Genomic DNA, 25,504 nt, shown 5'->3' on the forward strand with positions numbered 1-25,504 from the left:
AATATGTTTATCTGAAGCAATTATATTGCTTTACAATACAGAATGAAAAGGAATAGGAAAAAAGGTTCTACAGAAAACTTTAAAAAAATAAAAAATAAAAAAAACCAGACAAGTCAAAATATCGTCAGGATATCATTTTTTTTCCAGTGTCAATTTTACTGTTCCAAAGTTTTTTCCATTTAATAATGTATCGAACAAGAGATTCACTACTACACACTGAGAATTGTACAAGCTAAAACCTGAACAGCACTGTCCCTTTTTTGTTCCTAATTTAGGCTCTGCATAGGAAAATAATAATAAATTAAAAATAATAATAGAACACACACACACAGAGACATGTATTTTTAATATAAACCAACTTAAAAGAATGTATTCACTTTTGCGTACAAGAGCCCAGTTCTATAAGGAAAACGCTATACGCATGTTTATGAAAAACAGGTAAGAAAACAAATATTGGGCAATATTTTCCTTGGTAAAACAGCAACATTAATTTTAATAGTGACCCAGTACACAAGAATTAATTCTAGGGGGCTTTTGTTTTTGTAAGCACCAATGGGTACATAAAACATGGACAAGGGCAACAGGCTTTCAAAAGAACCAGTACAAAAGAATCCAATGAAGTCAAAACCAGGTGTGGAAAAGGTTTCCTACCTGGAGGGTCATTTAAAATCCTGGACAAGATGCAAGTGAAACAGACACAAGAATCACCACTGCGCATTGCAAACTCCTCACCATCACTTTCTTTCTAAAGTTTTGTGTATGTGTTTTATTTTGAGAAATGATTCATCCTGAAACTTGAAAATGATGCACTTTGTTCTTTGTTCCTGGTTCTACAGTGGGGCAGATAGGCCCAAGGAGGTGGAATGAACTGCTCAAGATCATGCTGAAGGCTGCCATGCTGTACAAGGACATTGTTTTTCAGAAGTCAAGCGGTTTGTCCTCCAGGTCCTTAGGTTCAGGTTTAGATCACTTGTGTTCTGGCACCTCTTATGTGATGTTGGTATAACTTTTGTGAAAATTCTCTTTTAAGTCATGACATATCACTACAGCAGAGACAACTACTTAGGAGATTTTGAGACTTACTTTCAAGGACTGTTCTGTTCAACCTGTATTACACTTGGCAAGTCAAACTGATAAGACTTGACAATACTGTTCTTTTTTAAAAGGTAAAGATGCAGCCATCATTTTTCAGACTATTCTTTGTAACCTTGCATATGTACATTTCGGTATGTTACCATTAAAATCCGTTTTATATCAACAGGCTGCCTTGTGGATAATAGACCTTTGTATCTACAGCTTGTGGTGATACATCCAACTGCTTATTAAATACATTATTATGAACATGGACAATATGATATGCTTTATCTTGGGTGAAAAACAAGATGGAAGATTCCCTATTCTGTTAAAGATACATCCATACATCTAAAAAATTCTACTGAAATACGACATTAAATGAAATCTGTCTAGCAATAGTATGACATAATCAGTTATTTTTTCAGTGGTGGTTCCACCCCCGCCCCAAATTAAAGATCATTAGAAATTTTCAATCTACAAAAAAGTATCCAAATGTTTTCTTTTTCAAAAGTTGTATTTCTTTGTAGCCCACCAGGGTCTTGTGAAACCATTGCATTGCATATAAAAATGTGAAGAAATTTCCGACAAGATGGAAGGGAATGATGGTTCATAAGCTAGTGCTTGTTGTTTTCTGTTATCAGAGGCGTGTGGTTATTGACATGCCCATCCAGGAGACTGACCTAATAAAACAAGAAGAGAACAAGTAAAACAAATATGTTGTTGAAATACACTGTAGGTGTACATCACAACAAGGTTCTTGTTGTATGACCGCAGCCATCAAAAAAAGGCTAATTTGCGATGACATCATTTAGACAATAAGTGCACAGTACAGTTTTCCTCGTTCACTGAGAACACTTTCACCCTGATTGACCACTTAACTAGGGAGCATCTCAAATTTCAGCCTTCTGAAAACCATGCTGATGTGAATATTTGACTACACCTTTTAGATGTACAGTGATCTAATGCTGGGCAAGCACTAAGAATTTGTAATAAGGTGATAATAGAAAATGAATAATAATTTAAACCAACACTCTGAAGTTAATTTATTGATTTTGCTGCTGCAGTTTAACAGTGGAAAATAAATGACATAGATGTTCAATACAGAGGTCGCTTGCCATGTAACAAGTACTTCAGATAGATGGTGCCATTATTATTACTATTGAACATGTACGTAATACATAGTGGATCAAAGCACAGAAGGCATTATTATTTGCCATATACTGTACGAAAACCATTATGGTTTCTTAGCTTCTAGCTTTGCATCCTTTAGGGGCAAAGCTATCATAACATTATTAACAGATTTACAAATTATCATTATCATTACTGTTACATGACTGATTACTGTCTTGTTCACAGTCTTCTTAAAATAACGATAGAATATGTTTTGTTGGAAAATTAAGTTTCTAATCTAAAGAAAATACGTTGATAAAATATATAAACCAATGTGCAATGTATAGTCTCCCATTTTTTGCAAAAGGAAAGAATATAAGGCTTTTAACTTTTACGTCTTGTTTTGTAACATTATGGTTTTATTTTCCCTGTAATTTCCACCCCATTCCAAAAAAACAAAGTTCATCGTGAAACAAAAACCTATGAGAAAAAACATTATATTTACATATATTTAAATACAGTGGAGGTCCATATCAGTTTATTTACAAATGAATGGGGTCCTGGCTCAAGCAATTATGGATAACAAAAAATAGCCTATAACAACCCATTGCATTTTTGTGAACCATTTCAGAATGTTCAATTTCAAACAAAATGGCTGCACAACTAAAATATCATCACCGTTCATTTTCAAAATCTTCATAGTGTATAGCAACGTTTTGCGATCGTATGGAGTTGCACAATGCTTGATCAGCATTAGGCATATCCCGATTTAAAACAGCAAATGTGGGAAGATTAACAGTCAGAAATATGACGTAATCCTCACAAGAAGTTTTCCCAATTTTTTTCGCCTTCATTCCTCAGTTGATTTATGACCAAGATATGTGAATTCAAATATCAAAACAAGTCGATATTATGTTAAATATTTATTTTAGCAATAGATTTAGCAAAGGAGACAGCAATGGCTAGAGGTGTGTTTGTTGTAAACACTAAAGGGTGTTTTGTAACACTAACAAAAAAAATCACAAAAAAGAATTATACTTACATCTTTAGGCTTGTAAGTACCTAGCTTAAAACGACAGCAGACGATGTCCACTAAGAAGCCAACAAGTCCATGTACCATTCCTGAAACAAAAAAAGAAAATTAGAACTAAAACACACACAAACAGTAAACAACTGTAACAGCACAACACTAGCAAGAATAAACTTGAATAAGCTGCAGGAAGGAGCAGTAAAATTATTGTTCTGAGCAGCTTCTATAATATTTTAACATGTTAGTTAGACCAGGATCTCATTATAATATGTACTGTAGATTTTTGTGGAGATACTATAGAACAGTCATGATTTAGCAGCGCTAAAAAAAAAAAAAAAAAAAAAAAAAAAAAAACTAAAACAAAACTTCAATTGAAAAGCATACCTGTTGTTGAGAAGATCCCTCCAATAATGCCACAGAGGCGGACGAGGAACTGCCAGAACGGCATGTGCTGTTCTGTCACTGTCACCATGAGTGAGCTAATGTCGTATTTCATGAATATCCCTGATACACCATGACTGCCTGTTGCATGGTTTATTACACGTTCCTGGGGGTAAAACAAATATGTTGTTCTTGTTCTACTCTAGTACTTGTCTTGAAGTCCCTGCTCTCCCTGAACATGCATTTTACACTAAAATATAATTCACAGATATAATATACTGATAGCATTTTATAGGGAACATCTAAAAAGTATTGAGCTTAATATTGTAAATTATTTTTAAAATCATACAAGACACTACACCTTCCCCATCTTTTCTCTAATGTGTAAATTATCAAAACCAATAAGAAGAACTAGCGTTAAGCATAAATTCTCATTTCAATTAAATGAATGCAACAGTAACTTGCAATGTACTGTATATGTCGGGGCATTATCAAACTAGCTACAGTACATCATCGTATTCTAAACATTTCCAATATGTCACACATGTTGGATTTATATGTAGCTTTGCACATATCTATGTACAGTTAAGTTGAAAAGATCAAAAAATAGGTTGCATTAATATAGTTGCTTTGCACTTATATTTAACATTATTTCTCCAATGTACAGAAAAAGTACCCTTACGGTACACTAACCACATTTAATAGGAACCACTGTGCATAGATTAGTAGTAAGCATTATATACACAAACTGGTATGTCTGTAACACAGATCCCCACCACAGCTGTAAATTTAAAACTAGTGCTATCAGTATGATGACCATGACATATCAACAGTATGTACAGAACCAGATGGTAACTTTACAAGTAAAGTTGTTGGGCTTGCTTTAGCTCTTTAAAAGTATTTTTGTGGTAGTGGAAGAAGTTTAAAAAGCAAAGCAGTTACATACAGTCAAAGTTAAATTTAGTAAAATAATTGATGATTACTTTGATAGGACTACTATATCAACCTTATTACTTTGGCTTGTGGGGCAGTTAGATCACACATTTCATCAGACATGTACCGCCTGATTGGTAGAAGATATTAAAGTATTGAGCTTAATATTGTAAATTATTTTGTAAATTGTTGGGAAAGTGGTCAAAACAGCAGTTATTTCTAAAAGTTCACAGAAAACGTAGTTGGTGCGGTTACTAAAACAGGTGTACCTCTTGATTGGTAAAAGTTATTTCTGTTTTGATTTCTTGAATAGATTTTTTTAAATAGCAGAGAAGTAGAGGAAGATGTCATACCCTCTAACTTTTTGTCTAGCGTGTTGGGAAAGTGGTCAAAATTTCAGTTGTTTATAAAAAGTTAAGAGAAAATTTAGTTGATGCGGTTACTAAAACAGCTGTACCTCTTGATTGGTAAAAGTTATTTCTGTTTTGATTTCAGATTTGAATAGCAGAGAAGTAGAGGAAGATTCCATATGCTCTAACTTTTTATCTTACTTGTTGGGAAAGTGGTGAAAGTAGTTAATTTGTGTCAAAAGTTACATCGTTTACAGTAAATAGAATGTTAGAAGTCTGGGAGTTTTTAAACAATGGGGAGCTTTAGAATGTTGACAAAGTTCCATTAAAGTGAATGAAGATGGACAAAAAAAGGACAAAAAGCTTAATATTTTAAAAATTATGAAATATATCAAATAGTTGTATACAAGCACACTATTCCAGAGCGGTCTACACGTTTTAAAGTTTGAACGGCGTTTGTAGCTTAAATGGTGTAAGAGGAGTAGTGTGCCAAAGAATAATAAGAAGAAGTAGTATGTCTAAGATTTAAAGTGGGGACTCTTGCTTCGCAAGCCCCACTAATAATATAGAATACAAATTATCATGACATGCTTTCAGGATATTAATTTGTCAAGTGTGTTCATAGAATGTTGTTTTTGCTTACAAGTTGTATTGAATGCACTTGTACTGTTTTGAGATGCAGACATGTATTTTTTATAGAAATGTTTTCATACTAACCTTTGTACTTGATAGCATTCATTTTAAAATCCAATTGATGCCTATGATTAATACATTTTTGTGACTAATTTGAAGCTATGAATATGTTTCAATATTAACTAGAGTTATCAATTATGTAACAAGATTAATCTTGTTACATAATTGATTCATTAAAATGTTTGGATATACTGTTACATGACTGATTGCTGTCTTGTTCACAGTCATCTTAAAATAACAATAGAATAGGTTTTGTTGGAAAATTAAAAATGAAGTTTTTGACCGAGTAAATCCTAGTGCCGCCATTGTACAGAAATGTACTGTCACATTAAGATGGATGGAATAACAGAGACACATACACCCCTACACTCCCAGAATCTGATACTCAGTAATTAATGCAAAATAACATTAAGATCAAGCTTCATGACAAAAGGATGCAGTTTTCCAGATATAAGGAAAAGTGTGTGAAGTGTGACAGACCACCTCCACTATATTCTTTTTGCAGGGATTTCCTCGTACGCAGTGGATAAAAAAAAAAAAAAAAAAGTGTCTCAAGGGCAGTTACAATTCTACAATTGCAAGATTTTGATATCTACTAAGGCTCACAAGGTTGTGACTGTCCTGGATTTGTGGAAAGTGCATCAGTTGCCTTAGCTGACAAACAGGCTGCCAAACAGAGCATGCTGAGGAAAAGCACATCCAGCTAGAGATAGAGAGATAGGAGGTACTGGTGTACAAGCAGCAGTAAAACTGTAAATGAGATCGGAAGCAGACGACAGGCAAGCGTAAACATTATAAATCACGTCGTAACTTACACAGTCTGGTAATAAACTAAGTTGGCTGCACTGAACCAGAAAAGACACACGCTATAGGTCTTTCAATGTCAAACCTTTATTATAATATATATGAAGGACATACCATTCATGTGAGGAGGCGTATGGAACCTCAAATTGGAAAACTGCTTCTATCAGCTTGTCTATGCATAAATGCATACATTTCAGGGTGTGCTGTCAGAATGAAAAAGTCTGTACAGGAGCTATAGTCCTGTAAAGATTGTGGATTACATGCCGTTTGATGATAACTACATTTCTCCTGGGTATTTTTTTTTTTTTTAAATCAGGGCAATACTACCACATACAGGCCGATGTAATGAGTTTGTGTCCAAGCTAAATCTGCAAACAATACTAGGTCTAACACTAACTTTACTCAACACAGCTCTATATTGGAGAGGGGCAATTAACACAAATACTGTAACTGTTTCACAGAGACAAAAAGATAATTTAATTCTCTTCATTTAAATCGGAACAAAACGTTTTGCACATAATAGCACACACATCTGATCCTCTCCTTTCACGTACCTGTTCTGTGACTGAAAACTGGTGAGTATCTGCGGAGATCTTGTATGTTTTTAGCTTCGTCGGCACAATTGTGATGAAGTACTGGAACATGTGATTATCTGAAACAGCACAAGTAAAGGCATGTCACTGAGCTCATGCAATAGGACTCACATTCATAAGGTTTACACAGGTATTGAGTTGACAGTATCGACATACACAAGCAAGAGCAAAAGCATGTTCTTTTTATTCCTCTGTGGTTGATAAAGGGTTAAAACAGATCCTACTACAATTTTTATCATACCCTATAAAAAGGATTATGCATCAAAACCGACGAGTTTGTTTGACACGGCAGTCTAATAGATGAATATTACACTAAACCACATTCAACATCTGAATATAAATTAGGTCTTCCCCTAGCAGATTGTTGCATTATTATTACTTTATCGGTGTTAAGTTTTTAATTAAGTTATAACAGAGTTTATTTATTGAGTCGAAAACTTTGCAATCTTTCAGATTTAATTACATACTGGTAATGCTTCGTGGCGAGAAGTAAGCTTTACATTTTTAAACCCTGACTGCCCATCAATAAAGCTGTGTTGTGTGTCACTCAGGGTTAATATAATCACATCTGCACCACTTTGTACAATTGATTTAACCACAGCAGCACATCTACAATACAACATCTGGCGACATTGCTTGCTACAAACAATCTAGTCAATCCATTTGACTGACAAAAGCAGTTCCGCTTTTAAAAAGTAATTTGCAACGTAAAAAAAAAAAAAAAAAAAAAAAAAGACACATCGATCCTGCAAGGTTTCATAAGATTGCTTTTCCAGCGGTGATGAAGGTCTAACTTGTCTGGACTCTGTTTTAACACTTTTTTGCCTCAGGCACTAAAGTGCAGACAAACATATGCATTTATATGCAACAAAGTGTCTGATCAATTAATACATAACAATATTAGCATAAATGAACATATATCCCTCCTCCCACAAACTAGACAAACATTTCAGTCAAATTAATGCGATGGGGCTTTTAATAGGATTCTACTGTGCTCACCCAACTAACTCCTTTATTACAGGGTTATAAGTCTGTGTACGGCGGAATATCTTCACAAGTAGAAGTGAAAAGACAGAGGTCAGCACTTCTAAATCAGGCGACGTCAACCACACAGGTTCAAAAGTGTACGGCTGATGTCATGATTGGGTTTCCTTTGTGATGAGTCACGGCATAGAGCAGTTGAAAAAATAGGCATTCTGATCGGCTGAAAGATCCTCAGCAGTCTAACCTCCCTTTGATCATCTTATAAATTCTACCGACTTCCAAAGGCTCTTTGCCACTGCCCATTGCCCCACTCTGTTTCAGAAACGACTAAAAAGGGTTCCTCCCTGTCCCAGTTGGTTTGTTTTTAAAATAATACAAACTCACGTTCTACTGAGATTTTTTCTGTTCCATCCAAAGGATTAATAATTCCTGGAATTTCCTCCCCGAAAGACAAGTGATCTACTCGATGTGAGAAGTTGTAAGCTGCAACACAAGAACAAATCAAGAGAAGGCTGTATATACACACACACACACAAAAAAGGATCTTTGCAGCACATAATTATTAGAATTTTGATACAGAGCTGGTTGTTGTTGGAAAGCCCTTGCAACATGTTTTAAAATGAAACCAGAGTCATTTAGCCTCGGTTGAAGTTAATTTAATTCACAGAAAACTCCCCAACCCATAATCTTTGAAAAATATTTAGATATTTAGCGACCGAAAGCTCCATCAAACACTAACTTATTTGGCTTTAGAGTGCATCTGAATCACTTAAATGCTCTGTTATAATTACAAGCTCTTTTTACAAAGTATACTTCTCCCTAATCAATAGCCCTGCAACAACCTTCAAAAATATCATCTAATACAAAACACTGTACTTAATAATGAGCCAACTTACTATCATGGCTAATAAGAGCCGCTAAATGAGCATGGCCTCGCGGGTGAGGAATTGCCCTGCAAAAGAAAAAAAAAACTTTAGTGAATGAAAGTACATACTGGCATACAATTACACAGCACCAAATATTTGGATTCTTACTGACCACTGTGGCATAGTATACCAGGATTTACAACAATTATGTAATTAATTTGATTTGTTATGGAGTATGGAAAGGAACAGAGACAAAATGCTTTTCATTCAGGTTTGTTTCAAAATGAGCATGGTGCTACTTTGTGCAGTGGTTTTCTTTTAAAGGGTAATTCAGCTATACACTATGTGCAGCCCAGTGTCAAGCTTGAAAAGAAACATGCAAGTTAAAATAAATGGTATCTTGAAAAACAACATACTTGCCCACTGTTATGTGAAAATTCCCTGCAACTTTGTTGACATACAGGTGTCCATGTATCCTGCAAGCATTGGGGGGCTGTGAAGGATTATCTTCCCTGAAGGAAGATCAACATGCAATAGAAAGGTTAATACGTTTGCATACTCTTGTTTTCAAAGTGGGAGAAAGACCCTTTATCCCTATCTTCCACTCTTAACACATTGTCTGGTACTGTGGCAGGGCAGGAGAACCTTTTATTTGAACCTTTCTTTTGTTCCTGTGTTTTGTTTGCTTCTCTGTTTATTTTGTTCCCACCGTGTGTAAATAAGCATTAGCGCTTTAATTGCAGCTTTCCACTGGGTCTGCTTCCTGCCACTCACCAGCCTTGGCCGTGACGCTATCCTGTCACAGGTACATTCAAATGTAAATCCAAAAAAACATTAATGGCTTTTACCAGTTGTGGCCTTCAGGGTTCTCCCCAGGACAAAACTGGTAAAAGGTTTTCCCCAGTGGCTGAAAAAACCCGATCTGCCCGTCTTGCAGATGCTACTGTGCCTTTAACAATAAGGTTTGATTGCGCTTCCAGCAGATTAGATCAGTTGTGGTTACTGGGAACCACATGAGAGCTGTGTTAGGGGTCTTGACAATCAGAGAGTTGAAGGGGCGGGTTTTCTGTGTTAACCACTTCGAGAGGCTAAACGTTAAAAATGACTGCTAAAAAAAGAACCAATTGTTTTCAAAGCAAAAATAGTGACAATGAGTGCAGGGGGTCAAAATAAGCCGGCGATCAGCACAATCCACCGCCTATTACTATATTTGCGCCGGCTACTTTATTAAAAATATTAAGATTATTTTTGGGTATTATTATTGTCATATTATTGTACTCTAAGGTGATATAAAGTACATAATAGCTATACATATGCACCAAAAACAAAAGCGTATTCCTTTTGTTGTGATATCGTAACAATATGTACCCAGGTACTTGTGAGAGATATTGGGGGTTCATTTATAGATGCTGTATGCCTTTAAGAACAAAGGCGTGATGGGATATCAGCTGTTGTCAGCTGACATACAAATGCTTAAGTGCAGAGGTGCTGGATTATTACACTCCGGTTTCATGCAACGGTTATGATCGTTATCAAACATGCGTGAGTACGGTTGTGTTAAAAAAATGGTTAAAATGAACAGTTGCTTTAAAAAAATGTAGAATGGCGAAAAACAAAAATTGGCTGTTCTAAATTGGGAGAAAAATGATAAAAATTACAATTGGCGACTATAAATTAAAAAAAAAAAAAAAGAAATAAAGGAGCTCAAGAATGTGTTTTGTTACATTATATAAGAACAGGCAGTGAGCCGGTTTACATTTGTCATAGTATGGTGATCTCTGGTAAAGATTCAAATCAACAGAACAGTCAGGTAGGCAATGCTAAACAGCGGCTGCATTGCTAACTTTGCAATTCTTATTTTACAACATATTCCTAAGCATTTATCAAGCACAGCTCAAATGAGCGGCTATGCTTGTGCAACACTAAAAAATATAGTGCAGATGCGGTGACTGCAACTTCAGTAAAACCTGGACTCAACGTGGCATGCAATGGAATATTTCCATCCCTGTAATCCAAGGTCACAAGATAACACAATGATACTTAAGATTGGCCAACTGAATTAGCAGTCAACTGCTGCTATTTTTAAACTGCTGAACTGTGTGGGTACCAACCTTGGAGGCAAGGATGTTGGAGCTCCTTTAAAAACACTTTTAAATAAAACATCTTGAAGCGAATGCTCTTCTTGCAGTCGACTCTGAATGTGTAGCAGTGTTCTGAAGGATATTGAGAAGAGATATTAGTCCGAAATTCAAGTGATACTTCACCCAAACGTTTTTGGAAGTGTGGAAACCAACAATCTGAGGATTAAATAAATAGTATACATTCCTTACCTTTGCCAAATTCTTTGCAGAGGCGATAGGTCAAAATGAACCTGTTATTAAAAATACACAATTAGTAAAGGTTCATTTAAACAATGATTAAAATATTTACATGTATTTATCTGAACAGGGTGCAGCAGTTGCTTCTCAACTTAACCAAAGTATAATTTACAGCAAGGCCCTTTCCATTTTTTCCCCCCCAAAGCAACAGGGATACAGATTAATCTATTGTATTGTTACCCATTTCACAAACATCTTCACAAGTTGAGTTATAAACTCTGTATACGCTGTCACAAATTGTAACATGGCTTTGGTGAACAGAGCTCTGCTACTGTCTGAACAAGAGCATAAACAAATTATCATTGAACAATAGCACACTAGTTGGATGCCTTTAGTTTTTCTTTTGGAATGGGACATTGAAACTCTTAATGAACACATTGTATTACAAATATACAGTATCTGACTTGGTCATTACAGTACGTGGTGCTGTATGTAAGAGAGTTCAATTTGATTCCTATTTTCCTTTTACCATGGAGTTCCTGGTTATTTCCTTACCAAATACCTTTGCAGTCATAGAAGAATTCTCTGTGACACATTACTCTACACAAAAAAAAAAAAACGGTTTGCTGTTCCAGGCATGAGTCACAGACAGCATACGACACACACAGTACAGGGGTAAAATGACTACTAATTTGACAGTCTAATAGTCGAGGTAAAAATAGTTGAACAGGTTGAATCGTTTAAAAGACGATATTATTAAATCAGTTATGTCTCACAATGTCCGATGCTCAATTTGTGAAGGTACTGTTTTATAACACTTTGCTGTTTATGCACAATGTTTTAAAAGTGCTTGGAATTTAACAAATGTTCTAAAATGTCATTGCTATGTTAATGATCGCAACAGCACTTTCGTCCACACAAAGCAGTTTCTGAAGTGGGCTGTCACTTTTGTATTCGACGTTTCAGCGCTTCCTCGAATAGTCTCTGGTTTTGCAGAGATGGTTACTTACTGGTTCATATGTTAGACCATCTGATGCTGCTACCATTGTTTCTGCTAAATCTAAAACATCTGCACCAATATCTAGGGGAACAAAATATAATAATGTCAATACTGTGCATTCCTGAACTCATTTTCCCAGTTACAATATAGGTGTAGGCTTTTACTTCATTACAGTTTAATGAAGCATTTTGCAGTTACAAACTAGAAACATTTTTAAAAGTAGTTGCTAAACACACAATACTGATAAGACAAGTTAACGTAGTGGTATTTGTACTTTATTTAATATAGTAAGCTGGAGTCATCTTTAATGTTAACACCATTTTACTTTGTTAATCCTAAGGAAATAAACATATTATATTTGTACAAATCAAAGTACTTACATTGGCATCTCATAGCAACGGTGACATCTATATTTAATCTTAATTTACTGTAAATGAGAACAAAAAAAAAATTATATTATATATATATATATATTACACACACAGACACACATTCAGAGAAACAATAGTAATAGGTCATGGAAAATGCTACAAGCAAGCTTTGAAAATACTATAAATTTGACGGAAGAAATTGGTTCTCTCTCCCCAATAACGTGCAGTATTACACGTAGGAATTTTCAAACATAACGCAAATAGTGAACTAATAATGGTGTGGCATGGGCTCCCGAGTGGCGCATCCAGTAAAGGCGCTCCGCGAACAGTGCAGGATGTGCCTTATAGTCTGGACGTCGTGAGTTCGAGTCCACGCTATTCCTTTGCCGACCGAGGAAGGGAGCTTCCAGGGGGCGGCGCTCGGCCAATCGGTGGGAGAGAGGGTTAGGTCGGCCAGGGTGTCCTCGGCTCACCGCGCACCAGCGACCCCTGTTGTCTGGCAGGGCGCCTGCGGGCTTTCCTGTAAGCTGCCCGAAGGCTGCGTTGTCCTCCGACGTTGTAGCTCTTGGGTGGCTGCATGGCGAGTCTGCAGTGTGAAAAAAAGCGGTCGGCTGACAGCACACGCTCCGGAGGACAGTGTGTGTTCGTCTTCGCCCTCCCGAGTCAGTGCAGGGGTGATAGCGGTGAGCTGAGCATAATAAAAATAATTGGCCATTCCAAATTGGGAGAAAATAATAAAAATAATTGGCAACGACTACATTTATAAAAAAAAAAAATAATAATAAAAATAATGGTGTGGCATTAATGTATATGTATTCTCTAGACAATCGAACCGGGCACTGTTAGTAAACAATAGTGTAATTCTTCTTAGGAGTGCGACCTTGTCTCTACTATGTTCTACAGGGTTTAAACAAATAACGCAGTGTGGGTCAGATTACGGGTGATGCTGCAACTGCTAAATTACTTAGTTCTTTAAAAACAAATCAGATTATGCCCTGTGGCTACCAATGTGAGAACGTGGTATAGCCTAGATATTGTCAATGGAAAGGCCTGGATGGGCCAAATCATAGACTCTTCTGTTCCCATTGTTTATGTACAAAAGTAGTGTGTAAAGTACGACTTTAAACGGATAAAGTCGCCACACCTCTCACCATAGGAGACATATTCAATACAAAATGAAGCAGTACAAGAAGTTACCTGGAAAAATCTTTGTCAACTTCATATTCATATTTCATCCAGGTATGCTGATACACAAAGAACTCCAGAATGGCTAACACAGCCATGGTTGTAAAAGCGATTAATGAAACTGGAAATAAAAAAAGGAGACCAGTTCATTTTATTACCAATTTTTTTTTTAAAAACACCACAATTACTTCTACCTTATTTTCTAGTTCTGGATCTTTGCAACTTTGGATCCTTAAACGGTCACCTCTTAGCATCATGGGCACATGTCTGCATAAGGTGCACTGCACCAAAGCTGTGCTCACTCTACTCGGGCAGCGAAACAGAAATATGCTATTTTTATGGAGGGTTTGGTTGTACGCTAAACAGCCACACAAACTACTGTACTGGAACTCAGTACAAACTATCTGTCATGATATACTGTGCTGAACATTAAAGCAGCCCCATTGTAACAACTTGTTTTCCACAGAAATATTTAACAAAATTGTACTTCTTATACAAAATGAACGTGGTATACCCTAGATATAGTTAAATAACAAATTAAACATCTATTTATTTGTTTTAAACAAGAAATAAATAGATGAACAAATAGGTGAACCCAAAAGTACAATTTTCACCTAGGCTGAAATTAATCATGACTGGACTTGCATGAAATCAAGTTTTATCCAGCTATATAGTTAATATAACTATAGCTATACTTAATATAGCTTCCACTGATCAGCCCCTGGCTGTATCTCCCCGAATGAAGTACAGTATCTGACAGCACCTGTTCCTCCACTTGCTGTTGTCTCCACATAGCTTTCAGGAACTTTAGGGAAAGCATCCAGCTCTTGAACCAAATGGAGGGCCTTCTTCCGGTTCAGTCGCCTCATCATCTTCAGGGGAACCCTCCACCTCTTCCTTCATATATTCCACCTGACAAAAAAAAGATCAATTTGTTCTGAATTATAAAGAATCTTGAAGTGGATTGTAGCATTTGAAGGCCTATATTAACAAGCCAAATAAAAGAGGTGAGGAAGTAGGCCCTGCATGGTGTCTGAAGCCACCTTTGAGGAAAGTAAACAAACTGATAGATCAACACTGCAGGCTCCATGAAAAGTGCACACAAGAATGTTATAAAGCCATAACAAGGATTTTTTTTTTTAAGCTGTACAATACTGGACATAATATAGTGGGATCCAGAAACTATACATTTGACAACTGGTGTTACGAAAACTCAGAATAGCTTTAAGTTTCACATTTTTAAGATCCATTTGTTTTCTTTGTACTTTGCATAAGTCCACGTGTAAAAGTTAGTAATAGCTAGTACAATTAATTATAAAAAAAAAACCGTAATCATATGATAAAAAACAGAGTCTCTGTCTTATTTTAATGTTGTAAGTATAGCAAATATATACAGTATAAACAATGTACTTATACAGTCTAATATATTACCACTTTTGTTGTATTGCCATACTAGTATATGCTCCACTGTGCTCATGCATTAACAATACAAATACAAAAACATGTTTAATTCATGGGAGCTGTGTTAACCCAGCAAATGGATAGCGGCAATCAATGACTTGCAAGCTGTGATTCTGTGTACAAACTCAACGGACAAATATCTAAAACAAATGCAAAGGATTTCCAGATGTGTACCGCTAAGCTCCCCAAACCAAAGGTTAGTATCACCAAATGCTACAGGCAATAATTAACAAAAACGGTTATATTTTTTTTTACCTTTGTTGCATGTATTTTCCACGTCGTATGTGCCTTTCGAACCCGGTCGCTATGATACTAGATTCATCTGTTTTGGATAAGTATAACTCGGTGGTAAACCCAGGACGACAGACCTTAAATTATAATATTTATTGTACAGTGAGTGCAACGGTTATCTTCTTCCTGGGTAAATCCTACCGCTGATAGCTACTTACTCACCGTTACCTCTAACCTTTCGACTCCACCATAAAATACAGACTGAATCAAGATACGACAAAATCAAACAGAACGGAAGCATTTGGAGGAGTAGTTTATGTTTTGAGCGCCCTCTGTGGGTGAAAAAAATTCAGTATAGCAGGTTAATCTAGATTCCAGAGAAGTTTAAACCTTGCGCCCTGGAGTAGTTTCCGTGTTTATATTGGGCTCGGGTTGTTTCTGCACCCTTAATAGGCATTTGCTGTAATGAATAAAAAAATAACAATAACAATAAAGAGATAAGCTTTATTAAGAGGTTTTACCTTAAAAAAAAGTTTGAAACAAACCGTTAAATTAACAACAAAGCAGCCCATAAATGGCAACTCTTACAAGCTTGTACAGGTATATGGGCATTTCCTCACTTTAAAAATACACGTTACAATACTCAGTTATATTTGCAGTGGGGTGCTGTGCTCTGTGGATTAAAATTTTTTTTTTTTTACGTATCTAGTGTTTTCAGTCTAGAACCCGTCACTTAAATTAATATGAAAAATAAATCTATTTACACTCCCTTAACATAAAATGCAAGACTAAATGTACACGTTTTTTATTTTATTTATTTTGCTGTACCTTGACTGTTGAAATACAAGGAAAGTAGAAGGCTTTACACTTTTAATGGTATGAAGACATGGTCAGAATTGTATATTACAGACAGCATACCATCAAAAACCGTATTACAGTATTTTTTTTCTGATCTCAGGATCAGAAGACAGCTCAGATACACACACAAATGTAGTTGACGCATATATTGGTAGGGTTTTAAAGCCCTAATGTTGCTCTGAATATGCAACAGTAGTGTTGGGTGGTACTGACCTGTAATAAATAGAAACATTAAGAAGGGCCCGTACTGTTATCTTGTGTAAGAGAATTGGTTTTTTTTGTGTTTTTTTTTTTTTTTTTTACAAGAGTTGCAAATGCCATACCAGTGATCATACCACTGCCATAGCAGTGTTTCAAGTCAATCAGTGGTTGGATTTAGTGTCACCTTTTGCCACAAAACCTCTTTCAGTACATCTATCTTCAGTATTTAAAAATAAAACAGTAATCTATTTAGTACTTATGAACACATTCATTGTACCGTGTATGACTGTATTGTTAATGAATACACAGATATTAATAAAACACAATTTACTTATACAACTGTTTATATTGTAAAACCAGCATCCTCAATGAATACCTTTTGTGACAAGCTGGTCCTACAACCTATCCAATGATTTTTCACATTATGGGTTCAAGATGGCAATGTTTAAAAGAAGACAGCACTTCATTTAAAGTGTGTTCATCTGCCTTTGGATCTTGAAAAAGCTTAGGCTACTTAATGTAAAACAGCATGGTCTCTATTAGGAGTTATCCTTCTTGGTTACAAGCAGTAATGTTCATATATTAGCTTTTATCTTGTTAGTGCCAATTAAGTATGCGATATTAACTAGTGTCCATCCCCAGGTTAATATTAACAGCACATTTGCAATACATCTAATGTCAGGATAGATTTAGTTTTAAAATCTAATGCAGTCCTCCCCCCTCCTCCTCTACTCCTTCTCTGGATCATGTTCTTCTTCATTTTCATCGTAAGGTTTCCTCTGTCCATTAGAAGTAGGCGTTTCTGGCAGTTCTTGAGAAAAATCTTCAGAGCAGCGGCTCATCGACAGGGATAAGATATCCGGACTGGTGTCACAAGATTCTGTGCTCTGTTCTGATGTGGCTGTTGTGGTTGCTGTGCTTGGAGGTATGGGATCAAAATCATCATCATCGTCTTCAAGAATTGGAGATTCGTGAACATCTAATTAAAATAAAAAAAAACATTTACAGGTGAATTCACAGTAAATGTTCCACTGAATCCAATAACTGTAATCTACATTAAGTTCAACTAAGAACTTTTCTGTCAAACAAAAACTTGTGTATTTTTTAAAAGGTGTATTAGCCAATACAGTGTAGTAAGTCACAAAGAGTCATCAAAACAATTGAAAGCGCACTTACTGTTAAAGGCATCTGGGTACTGTTTTGAAATCTTGCCCTTAAGTGTCCTGCAGATTCAAAATTGTCGGTTAGACCATAACTGGATTTCCACCTTATCTGCTTTAAAGAAAACAGCAACAATTTGTTATGTGTTTGCAGGTGCACAATGACTGCCACATTCCATCCTAGAAGTGTCTACACTGTGTGGAAAGGAGCTTCATAAAGTTCCACCAGAATTGTACCATGGTATCAGATTGGTACTTTTACTCAGTGTGTGAGTTTGATCTGCCACTTAACTTCCATTCCACTGTGCAATTATAATACTTTTAGTTTATTTTCACTTTCATGTGTTTTTTATACTGTGTAATTTAGCCCCTTCTATTCTGCCATCCCCACCAGAGGCTGCTACTCAGCCATGCCTTCCCACTGCAGTAGTCGAGGCACCTGATTCGCCTGAAGATGCTGTCGAGGTCCTTCTTCATCTCCACCAGCGTCCGCGTGTGGTTCTGAAACCGGTCGTTCATCTGCTGCAGACGCACGTTCGACAGCCCATTAAAGTTTAGGAGCATCTCATTTGTCTTTTCAAACCGATCCAGCCTGCAAGATTCAAACATGTAAAATGAATGTGTCCGCAGGCAACAGAATCTCACAATTCCAGCTTAAAGAGGAAGTAGCTTCAAATGTCTTCCAGTCCCACCTACTCTATAGATACAGTACATGCAGGGCTGAATGGTCACATTGTCATGTGATTTGTATCATCATCCACAGATGGAGGAAAAGCCACGCCTTTGGTCCACGAGCTGGACTCCTAGGTTAAAATGTATTTGGCCAAAGAGTTTTTTCAACCTATTCCTTAGTAAACAAGTACAAGTCAGGTCATACTGTAGGTGGGCTGGTTTCACTTCAATATAGTAGCAAACACCTTATTTAAATATTACTCACATGTGCCTCTGAGCTTGGATAATGGCATTCACATCCTCTGAGTTCACCATGCTCAGCATCCTCCCACAAAACATGCCAGAAGCTGTGGGATCCATAATGCTCTTCTTTGTACTGCAATAAAGAAAAACACCCAGTTACAATATCCACACTGCACAAGCAGGACATTAAACAGGGTATGAGGACATAGGCCCTATCCTGTAAAATACCCCCAGGTAAAATCTTCTGGTTTAGTAACTTCTGTTCTTACAGCAGAAACTACCGTGTCAACACTGCATTTCTGGTAGAGAACACGTATAACTAAACTATTTGAAAGAATGGAGTAAACATAAAAGCCTAAAATGAATATTTATATATATATATATATATATATATATATATATATATATATATATATATATATATATATGAGAGACACTGGCACAGTGCATTTTTAAGACAATATCATAGATAACCCGTTTATAAATGTATACAATTAATGAACATGAAATAAGTGTAGTACAATGTGTTTGCTCGCAGGTTACACTGTGCATATTGTTGTCTACGAGGCTTTAAAAAAAACCTGTCAACTTTTTATCACACAAATGTGCAACTTCTCTCTCAAACAAACAGTAAACACTTTGAAAATAAAGAAGCTAGCTGGACACACACTAAGAACAACAAATCGGCTCGAGCACACTTAACAATTACCAATTAGCGTATATACGTCCTAATAATCCTTTCTTTCACTGTTTTGAGTATGCAGCTGTAACAATCCGAGTTAGTTCCTCTGTTTAAATTGGTTAATAATAGTCCATATATACTACTGTCAGTATAACTTAAATCCAACCACAGTGGTAGGCGCAGTGTACTTCCGTATTGTGGAACTTAACAAAGGTACTTCCTGCTGCACAGGGAAACCACGTGGGAACCGAGGAGGCTGTGGGTGATCTGATGTCACACGGATTTTCTTTTATCTTGCTGTCCAGATAGTTCCAGTGCGTGTAAATAAATAACAACGTGTTGTTCTTTTATGCACATAACAGAAAGCCTGATTTGTGGGTGAAACTCGGGGTAGACAGTTGTTACAGTAGGCCTACTGTAAATAAGAAGTTCTGGACAGCAGTCAGATATGACGTTATATTGATCTTGTGTGCTACTAAACTATTTCGTTATTATAATAATGATAATGCTTAATTGAATGTGTAATTATTATTTTTGCATAGAGGGTGTACCGTGAACCCCATATTGAAAATCTCTAGGTGTCTAGGGCAGTCTTGTTCATTATATTCCCTACAGATAATAGCAGGAGCGTTTATGTTAAGTGTAAGCCTATTGAGCAGTAGGGGAGAGACAGGTGGTAGTGTGCATGAAGGAGATAGCAAATTCAGTATATATACAGGGTAATTAGAAAGTGCGTTTACCACATCAACGCACCATATCCAATGTGTTAAATTTACTTTCTAATCACCCTGTATGTGTAATAATTTCTGAGGTAGCAGGAGAGCAAAAAAATAACCTAGACCAGGAGTAATCAGTTAGTGAAATGAATTAGTCCTTGGGCTCATCTATTGACCAATACCATATCTCAGCACTGCGTGGCATTAATAATGCTAGCAACAGTCCCTGACGGTGTAGATTGATTGGATTGAGTTGTACTTACATGTTACAGACAGTATATAATATGCATTTTTGTGTCCAAATCATTAGTAGTGCTATTAGCTGGTTTTTGAAACATGTGTAAGGTGTAAACTTTATATTCAGCATATTTATTTTATATTCCACTTAATTGTATTAATACTTGTACTATGATTCTTGAACTGTATTTTTTGTTTACGACTAAGTCGCACTGGCTAAGGGCATCTGCTAAGAAATAAATAGTAAACCTGTGCAAAAGGTGACAGAGGGATAATACACTAATTGATGGCTAGTTGATCCCTCGGTCACCAATATAAAAGAGCTGCAGTTCAGCTACTTGAGGAAGGGTTCAGAGTGGAGAACGGCAGTGGAGAGTTGGGAGGTAAAATTTTTGAAAAGAAGAAAACAATTGCGAAGCGTGCTGGCTTATAAACCAGCACAGTATTTGTTATTGTTTATTCTTTTGGCCAACAAGCCGTTCTGTTTTAAATGTGTTTTGTTTTATAAACCTGCTTATTTATTTTTGTTAATAAAAAGCGGAGCGCCTTATCGTCTCAGTTTAAACCCCAGTCTGCTGTGTTGTGCTGCAATTACTTCCTGGTCTGACATCACCACACACATCATCCCGATCACAAAAGAAAGAACCAGGGCAGTATTTGGCTAGAGAAAGTTGAGACATGCTGGACACCCCTTGAAACATGCCATACAGCAATGGTACTCAACTCTGGCCCTTGACAAATTCCAGACCAGGTTTTTACTCCAAGCAGGTTCTAATGTAGTTAACTGAAGCTGCCAAGAGGAAACATTTTATTTTGTCCCCCCCCCCCCCTTTATATATGCAAAGCAGAGACTTTGATTTTTCCATTAATATTATTGTTCTCTTCACCCTCCACCACCACCTAGAACTGGCAGGCCGTTTTACAGCTTAAGCTCATACCAGTTGGAAATTGGCAAGCTGTAGCATTGCCGTACAAGTGTCAGCAACAGATCAGTTTTATGGAGCAGTTTAGATTCAAAATACTGCATTAGTTCATTCTCTCAATGCTTTAACACCACAGTAACCATGACCCTATCTACACACTAAAAAGTTAGTTTTACATTTAACCTTAAAAAGGGAGAGGTCACTATAAAGAATTTTTGAATAGAGCATGTATGGGTTCCTATGTGTTCCATAGTAACCATGACCCTCTCTGCACTTTAAAGAGTTAAGCTATTTTTTCATTTGACCTTTGAGGAGGTCATGTCAAGGACATTTTTTGATCGAGCATATATGTGGGTTCCCATGTGTTCCATTTGGCTCAATACAATATGGCTTCCCAACCAGGCGCAATCAACTTCATTCTTTCGTTAACATGAATTCCCATAGACCTCTACTACAAGTTGTAAATTGACCATAGGTGAAATGCAACTGTTTGCAGCTGCCATGTTTGTTGAAGCAGTAACTTGCCTCGAACAAGCATGAAACACAGCCTTACCTAGTTCATGTATGCTTAGTTTTGCTTCAATTGGTGTAACTGGTTTCAGAGAAGACATTTGACAAATTTCAATATGGCCACCAAACCAAACTACCGAGTCGATCTAAATCTAGGCCATAAGGGTAGTCTGCACCAAATTTCAAATCTCTGATGTAAAACTGTGTGAGAAATAGATTGGCAATTGTCCAAAATTATCAAAATCCAATATGGCTACCAAACCATGTGACCCCTGACCTTTGTTTTCACTCTACATAACTTCCCAAAGGCCTCTACCACCCTACCAAGTTTCGGGAGTTTGGGCAACGGTGTTGACATTTTATTATAAAACCAACACACAATTAACCGACTTCCCAGCCACGGGCTTGGAAGCCAAATTGTATAACTGAAGTCTCCAGACAGATTGATTAATGTTTGACTGCATTAAGCTGAAAAACATCTTTTTTTTTGCCTTGAAACCAGTTTGGTGTAAATAACCAATGGTAGGGTGTTAAATGCAATGTTTTTTGGCGTGACTTGTCATGGAATAAACAGGCAAGACCACTTCTCTCTGAAAATGAGCATCTGCACACCCAAAGTATAGAACCCACTGTAGCTTCCAAACACTCCCAAGGTAAAACTAAGAAACCAAAGTAGACAAAACTATTTTGGTTAGTGCCTTTGTGTACTATTGCCTACTTGACCCGTTTAAATATAGAACCTACGGACTACAAGAGGCAGTTCTAGGGGAGTTGTGGAAAGCAACCAGTCATTCATTCTAATGGAGGCATGAAACACTGTATTGGTCTCCCCAGGATATCCCCATTAAAGTACTCCACTTTACTACTCCCAGATATCCAACACACTTGACAACCATTAAAATAGAACTGATGTTGCATGTTCGTCAAATTGTATTTTATTCACATAGCAGTCAATATGGGCACAAGGGAAACGCGTACGTAAATCTCCAACTTCCTTCAAAAAAAAAAAAAAGACCGATCATGTAGTGTAAATACAAAAAACAAACAATTACACAATTCATTTACACATCTCCATCTGTAATTTTGCTGATCCATGTCCTGTATGCAGACACCTTGGTGCAAAACTGCAGGAGCCTCGGTCACACTTGCCTTGTTGCTCCAGCTTGCAATACCAAACAGCAGATACAGAGAATCTTTGGCATTCAAGAGTAATCTCCCTGCAACACAGTTCAAGTATACAGCATGAAAAAAAACCCAGAAAAAAAGTTGGTCATGCCTGCACAACATTGTTGTATAGCACCATAGGTGCATCAATGGAGACAACAAAAGTAAATGCCCCGATTTCCAATAATGCCATTGGATAAAATTCCACATCAAATGCTTGGAATTAAAAGACATGTGTTGGACCCAAACAATTTAGAAAATACTGTAGGAGGAAAATTCAGTACATACCCTACAAGATGTAGAACCAGCAGCCCCTGCACACACATGGGTAGATTTTATACACAGTCACTCCAGTAATCTGCACCGCTCTTTGTACCAATAGTAGGAAGCGAAGCCTGGTTCAGCTTTGCCGGAAACACCGGATCTGGAAAAAATTAAACATGGATTCAGTTACTGTACAGTCAGTCTACCAATTATCACTACTATTCACATATTAATATACAATATAAACCTTTGCAGGTTATGCAAAAATTCAGGTTAAATACAATAAATGGGGTTTGCCTAACTGAAATAACATCCCACATAAATAGATTCCTCACATTATAGAAGCAGTGCTAGACCCCGAAACCAACACCTAGCAAAGGTTGACAGACGGAGAGCATGTGTTTATACAATAAAAAAAAAAAAAATCAAAGCCAGTTCTCTGCACCATATGGTCCTCCTGTGATCCAAGAAACAAAGAAAACCAATACTTACTAACTGGGTCTGTAGACCTCTCTCCTCTCTCCTCTCTCCTCTCTCCTCTCTCCTCTCTCCTCTCTCCTCTCTCCTCTCTCCTCTCTCCTCTCTCCTCCCCCCCCCCCATCCCAAAAACACACAAGACTAGCTGGCATCTATTTTTACACCCCCATCTGGCAGGCAGATTGGAATATGTGTTTGTATAAACGTGACAAATCCAACAATTAATTACTTGGTTGCATCTCTATGAAGGAATACTCCAGTAGAAACCCTTTACTTGTTTCTTTGCAAGTGGCGATGAACACAATTGTTAAGTCAGGCCCAGAGGACTAAACAGATGGAGGCAAGTCATGTCCAAAGTGGGCTATAGAGAAAGGATACACATCAGAAGCAATTAAAATGTCATATTTACACATTACTTCAAACATTGGCTTTTCATTGTACTTCTGAACATTTAAAAAAAAAAAAAAAAAAAACGAAATATTCCTAGTCTTAGGACATCATAATGTCAATTAATACTGCAAGATAGTAAGCTTTCTTAAACATTCTGCATTTCATAAAGCCCAGATTTGGATCAAGGGTAGCAACACATCAAAATGAAAGGTCTTGTTCATGCTAGTGTTCAGACTAAACTCTACAGTACTCCCCAGATAATTGATACTTACCCAACTCCTTTGTGGCATCAGTTCCTTCATAGAGATCTACATGATCAGTGCAGGAATGCTGTGCTGAAGATCTTAAAATCACCTCTAACGAAGTTCAATGGCGCTATAATTCTCCAATAGCAGCTATACAAAGAAAGTTGATATTTGACTCGGCATGAGTTATTGTTTATGGATACATAAAGTTCAGAGGGACAGTCAAGTGTATTTGTATGCAGTTGACAGATTTGAAAAGCGCAGGATGCATGGCAACAAACTGTCAAAATGTATTGACCTGCATAAGTCAGAAAAGCAGGACAGCCAAAGCATAAGGACTCCAGTTCCCTGCCAGCTTTTCCATGCTTTGGCAGTTGTACTCCGGACCAAAACCTTGCTAGGACTGCTATGTTGCATGGATTCAATGCCTGTGGCAAACGCCAACCCCCCCCCCCAAAAAAAAAAAAAAAAAAAAAAAATCTCCTTACCTGGCATTGTTGGGGTAGTTATTGGGATATCCTGGAGATCTAATCTCACTGCCACTTGGCCCCATCAGTAACACATCACCGCAATTTTGCTTGAAAACCACTTCCGAGACCATTTCCTTTAGGTCACATGCGGCATAAACAGCTGTTAAATATAACTGAAGTGCTTTGTACCAAACAAAAAACTATTGAATATGGCACACACAGCTTACCAATGTTTTTGTTAACTGTATAGTTCAGAGCAAAGCCTTTCTCCACGTCCGGTTCGTCGGTTGTGAACTGAAACCTTACTACTGACCCAGCACTTGACTTGACCACCGATGGCTGGGAAAATGTCCCACAGTACTGGCCTTCAAATAGACATGCACAGTGTTACTACAGGTCAAAAACATTTAGGACTCACATTAGCCAAGTTATAAAATTAATTAGTCCTGTTACCTAGAAGAATACTTTGGCTGCGTATGTCTTCACTGATGCGGAGGAATGCTTTCTCACACTTGTTTGACTCCGTTATAGACAGATTGTATATGGAAATCTGCACTGTGCTGCTTGGCCCCAGATTCAATACCCAGGAGCAGTTTAGGTAGCCAGCATAACCAAGAGGATATCCCGGGGATGTAAAGGAACCTTGCATGCTAGCAATCACCTTGTCAGATGGACAGTCTGTGGAAAGCAAGTTATTAGTAAGCAGAACATTTAAATCCTTAAACTGCTCAAATACAATCTTTGTCTCCACTAATTAAGGAAAGGTACCCCACTAACAAAGTAAAGGGCAATAATTATGGATTAATCTTATTTGGAGGAGATTATCCATTAACAGATTCATACAATTTACTGTAAAATGGAAGCAAACTGGTTTACTATATGCATATCAAAAGCATTTTGGCAATGCT

At 37.0% G+C, this 25,504-nt stretch overlaps 2 protein-coding genes across 4 annotated transcripts; both read right to left on the minus strand.

The window, feature by feature from the left end:
- Positions 1 to 119: 119 nt before the first annotated feature.
- LOC117419366 (endoplasmic reticulum-Golgi intermediate compartment protein 2-like) lies at positions 120 to 15,671 on the minus strand. Its single transcript, XM_058986241.1, has 15 exons — positions 15,607 to 15,671; positions 15,409 to 15,521; positions 14,456 to 14,604; positions 13,705 to 13,813; positions 12,517 to 12,563; positions 12,147 to 12,217; positions 11,149 to 11,189; positions 10,930 to 11,031; positions 9,235 to 9,330; positions 8,849 to 8,904; positions 8,337 to 8,435; positions 6,930 to 7,027; positions 3,599 to 3,761; positions 3,227 to 3,306; positions 120 to 1,754 (listed from the first exon to the last, which is right to left on the minus strand). The coding sequence occupies exons 3-15, from the start codon at positions 14,562 to 14,564 to the stop codon at positions 1,689 to 1,691; spliced, it is 1,137 nt and encodes a 378-aa protein (XP_058842224.1). The 5' UTR covers positions 14,565 to 14,604; positions 15,409 to 15,521; positions 15,607 to 15,671; the 3' UTR covers positions 120 to 1,688.
- A 197-nt stretch (positions 15,672 to 15,868) lies between these two features.
- On the minus strand, positions 15,869 to 25,274 carry LOC117419647 (kxDL motif-containing protein 1-like). 3 transcript variants are annotated; one of them, XM_058986242.1, is made up of 10 exons: positions 25,050 to 25,274; positions 24,824 to 24,961; positions 24,615 to 24,730; positions 24,154 to 24,276; positions 23,721 to 23,852; positions 23,039 to 23,174; positions 18,541 to 18,651; positions 18,043 to 18,195; positions 17,620 to 17,666; positions 15,869 to 17,422 (listed from the first exon to the last, which is right to left on the minus strand). In XM_058986242.1, the coding sequence occupies exons 6-10, from the start codon at positions 23,074 to 23,076 to the stop codon at positions 17,172 to 17,174; spliced, it is 600 nt and encodes a 199-aa protein (XP_058842225.1). In that variant the 5' UTR covers positions 23,077 to 23,174; positions 23,721 to 23,852; positions 24,154 to 24,276; positions 24,615 to 24,730; positions 24,824 to 24,961; positions 25,050 to 25,274; the 3' UTR covers positions 15,869 to 17,171. The 3 variants fall into 3 exon arrangements, with proteins under 3 accessions (XP_058842225.1, XP_058842226.1, XP_033888510.1); XM_058986243.1 differs by lacking the exons at positions 23,721 to 23,852; positions 24,154 to 24,276; positions 24,615 to 24,730; positions 24,824 to 24,961; positions 25,050 to 25,274 and adding an exon at positions 23,507 to 23,523; XM_034032619.3 differs by lacking the exons at positions 23,039 to 23,174; positions 23,721 to 23,852; positions 24,154 to 24,276; ... (1 more) ...; positions 24,824 to 24,961; positions 25,050 to 25,274 and adding an exon at positions 19,228 to 19,440.
- Positions 25,275 to 25,504: the final 230 nt, after the last annotated feature.

This window comes from Acipenser ruthenus, chromosome 14 (assembly GCF_902713425.1).
Source record: "Acipenser ruthenus chromosome 14, fAciRut3.2 maternal haplotype, whole genome shotgun sequence".
Lineage (NCBI taxonomy): Eukaryota > Metazoa > Chordata > Actinopteri > Acipenseriformes > Acipenseridae > Acipenser > Acipenser ruthenus.